The following is a 1138-nucleotide window of genomic DNA, read 5'->3' as shown; positions in this document are numbered from 1 at the left end:
CGGTGTCTTTCAAACTTATAAGTTGGAGGGAAAGTAATGATGGCTTCACGCATTCCTTGAAAAACTCTTCCAGCTTTCATCTCTGCCCTGAGCTGATCTTTTTCTCTAAGCCAATCAAAGCTTCTTTGTGAGACAAAGTCCCTAGCTTCATCATATGATATACCAAAGAGGCGGTAGTTGAAATCACCAAAAAATACAACCATGTCCGCCTCTGCTAGGTCCTGTTTTGTCTCTTCTGTATTTACGTTTACATTCTGCAGAATGTGTGAGGAATCTAAGGTAAGCAAAAAATTCAAAGCAAAGGTAGGAGAAAAAAACATGACTGATCTGTAAACCGTGATCATTACTTTTGTGTTAAACTAGACATGATGAAATAACAAAAAGGGACTTACATTTGCGCTCTTTGTAGTATGAGAACTGGTAGACACACCAGCTGCAAAAGTTAAAAGGCATGAGGTATACACATGAGCTGCCTTCAGGAAAGAGAAGTGAGGTAAAAACTGGGTGTAAAGATATACCGGCTGGTGCATTATGAGCACTTGATGACCGGGTGAAGGACATTGTTTTGTAGATGTGATCAAAATCAGCATTCCTGCGGTTTACAGCTTCTAGATGTGCGGCCAAGTGACAGTTGATGAAGCACATAATCCGATCAAACACCCTAATTCTCAAACCTACACCTCCCTAATTTGACGTGTAAAAGTAAACCAGGTAAGATGCTATATCAGAAACAAGAATGATCCACATGTTGGAGAGAAAGAAATAAAATGCTAGAAGAAAATGTATTTTATCTTAATCGGAAAAAAAAAAACATTATATACCTTGTTTCCTATTGCGCGTCCAAAACCACATGGAACCGCTGCAACATCAATATCGCCTACATGAGTTCTTAGATTCTTCCTCACCCTAAATTGATATCAAAATATATCAGGACACCATCAAACTATGAATAAAGCTTTACTTGTTTGTTGAATAAGCTATCTCATGGATTAATTTAACTCACCAAAGTGATATGAGCAAACCCGCTAATTGCCTCGATCCCATGCGTTCAAAAACTGCTTTTTCGTCTAAGGTCTTCCCTATTGTATCTATCCAGTACTGCCCTATTGTACTCCCTTCATTTCCTCCTACCTAATAT

General features: G+C 38.6%; 1 protein-coding gene across 1 annotated transcript in view; it reads right to left on the bottom strand.

Annotated features, from left to right (window-relative positions):
* LOC104788780 (type I inositol polyphosphate 5-phosphatase 12-like) overlaps positions 1–1138 on the bottom strand; it is a 7149-nt gene that overhangs the window by 2577 nt on the left and 3434 nt on the right. Inside the window, exons 4-8 of the mRNA XM_019245163.1 lie at positions 1004–1131; positions 822–906; positions 519–684; positions 393–433; positions 8–254 (exon numbers count right to left, since the gene is read on the bottom strand). Of these exons, the coding sequence (XP_019100708.1) occupies positions 8–254; positions 393–433; positions 519–684; positions 822–906; positions 1004–1131 (667 nt within the window). The remainder of the gene's footprint in view (positions 1–7; positions 255–392; positions 434–518; positions 685–821; positions 907–1003; positions 1132–1138) is intronic.

This window comes from Camelina sativa, chromosome 5, assembly GCF_000633955.1.
Source record: "Camelina sativa cultivar DH55 chromosome 5, Cs, whole genome shotgun sequence".
In the NCBI taxonomy this organism is placed as follows: domain Eukaryota; kingdom Viridiplantae; phylum Streptophyta; class Magnoliopsida; order Brassicales; family Brassicaceae; genus Camelina; species Camelina sativa.
This window is presented reverse-complemented; position numbering and strand designations above follow the sequence as displayed.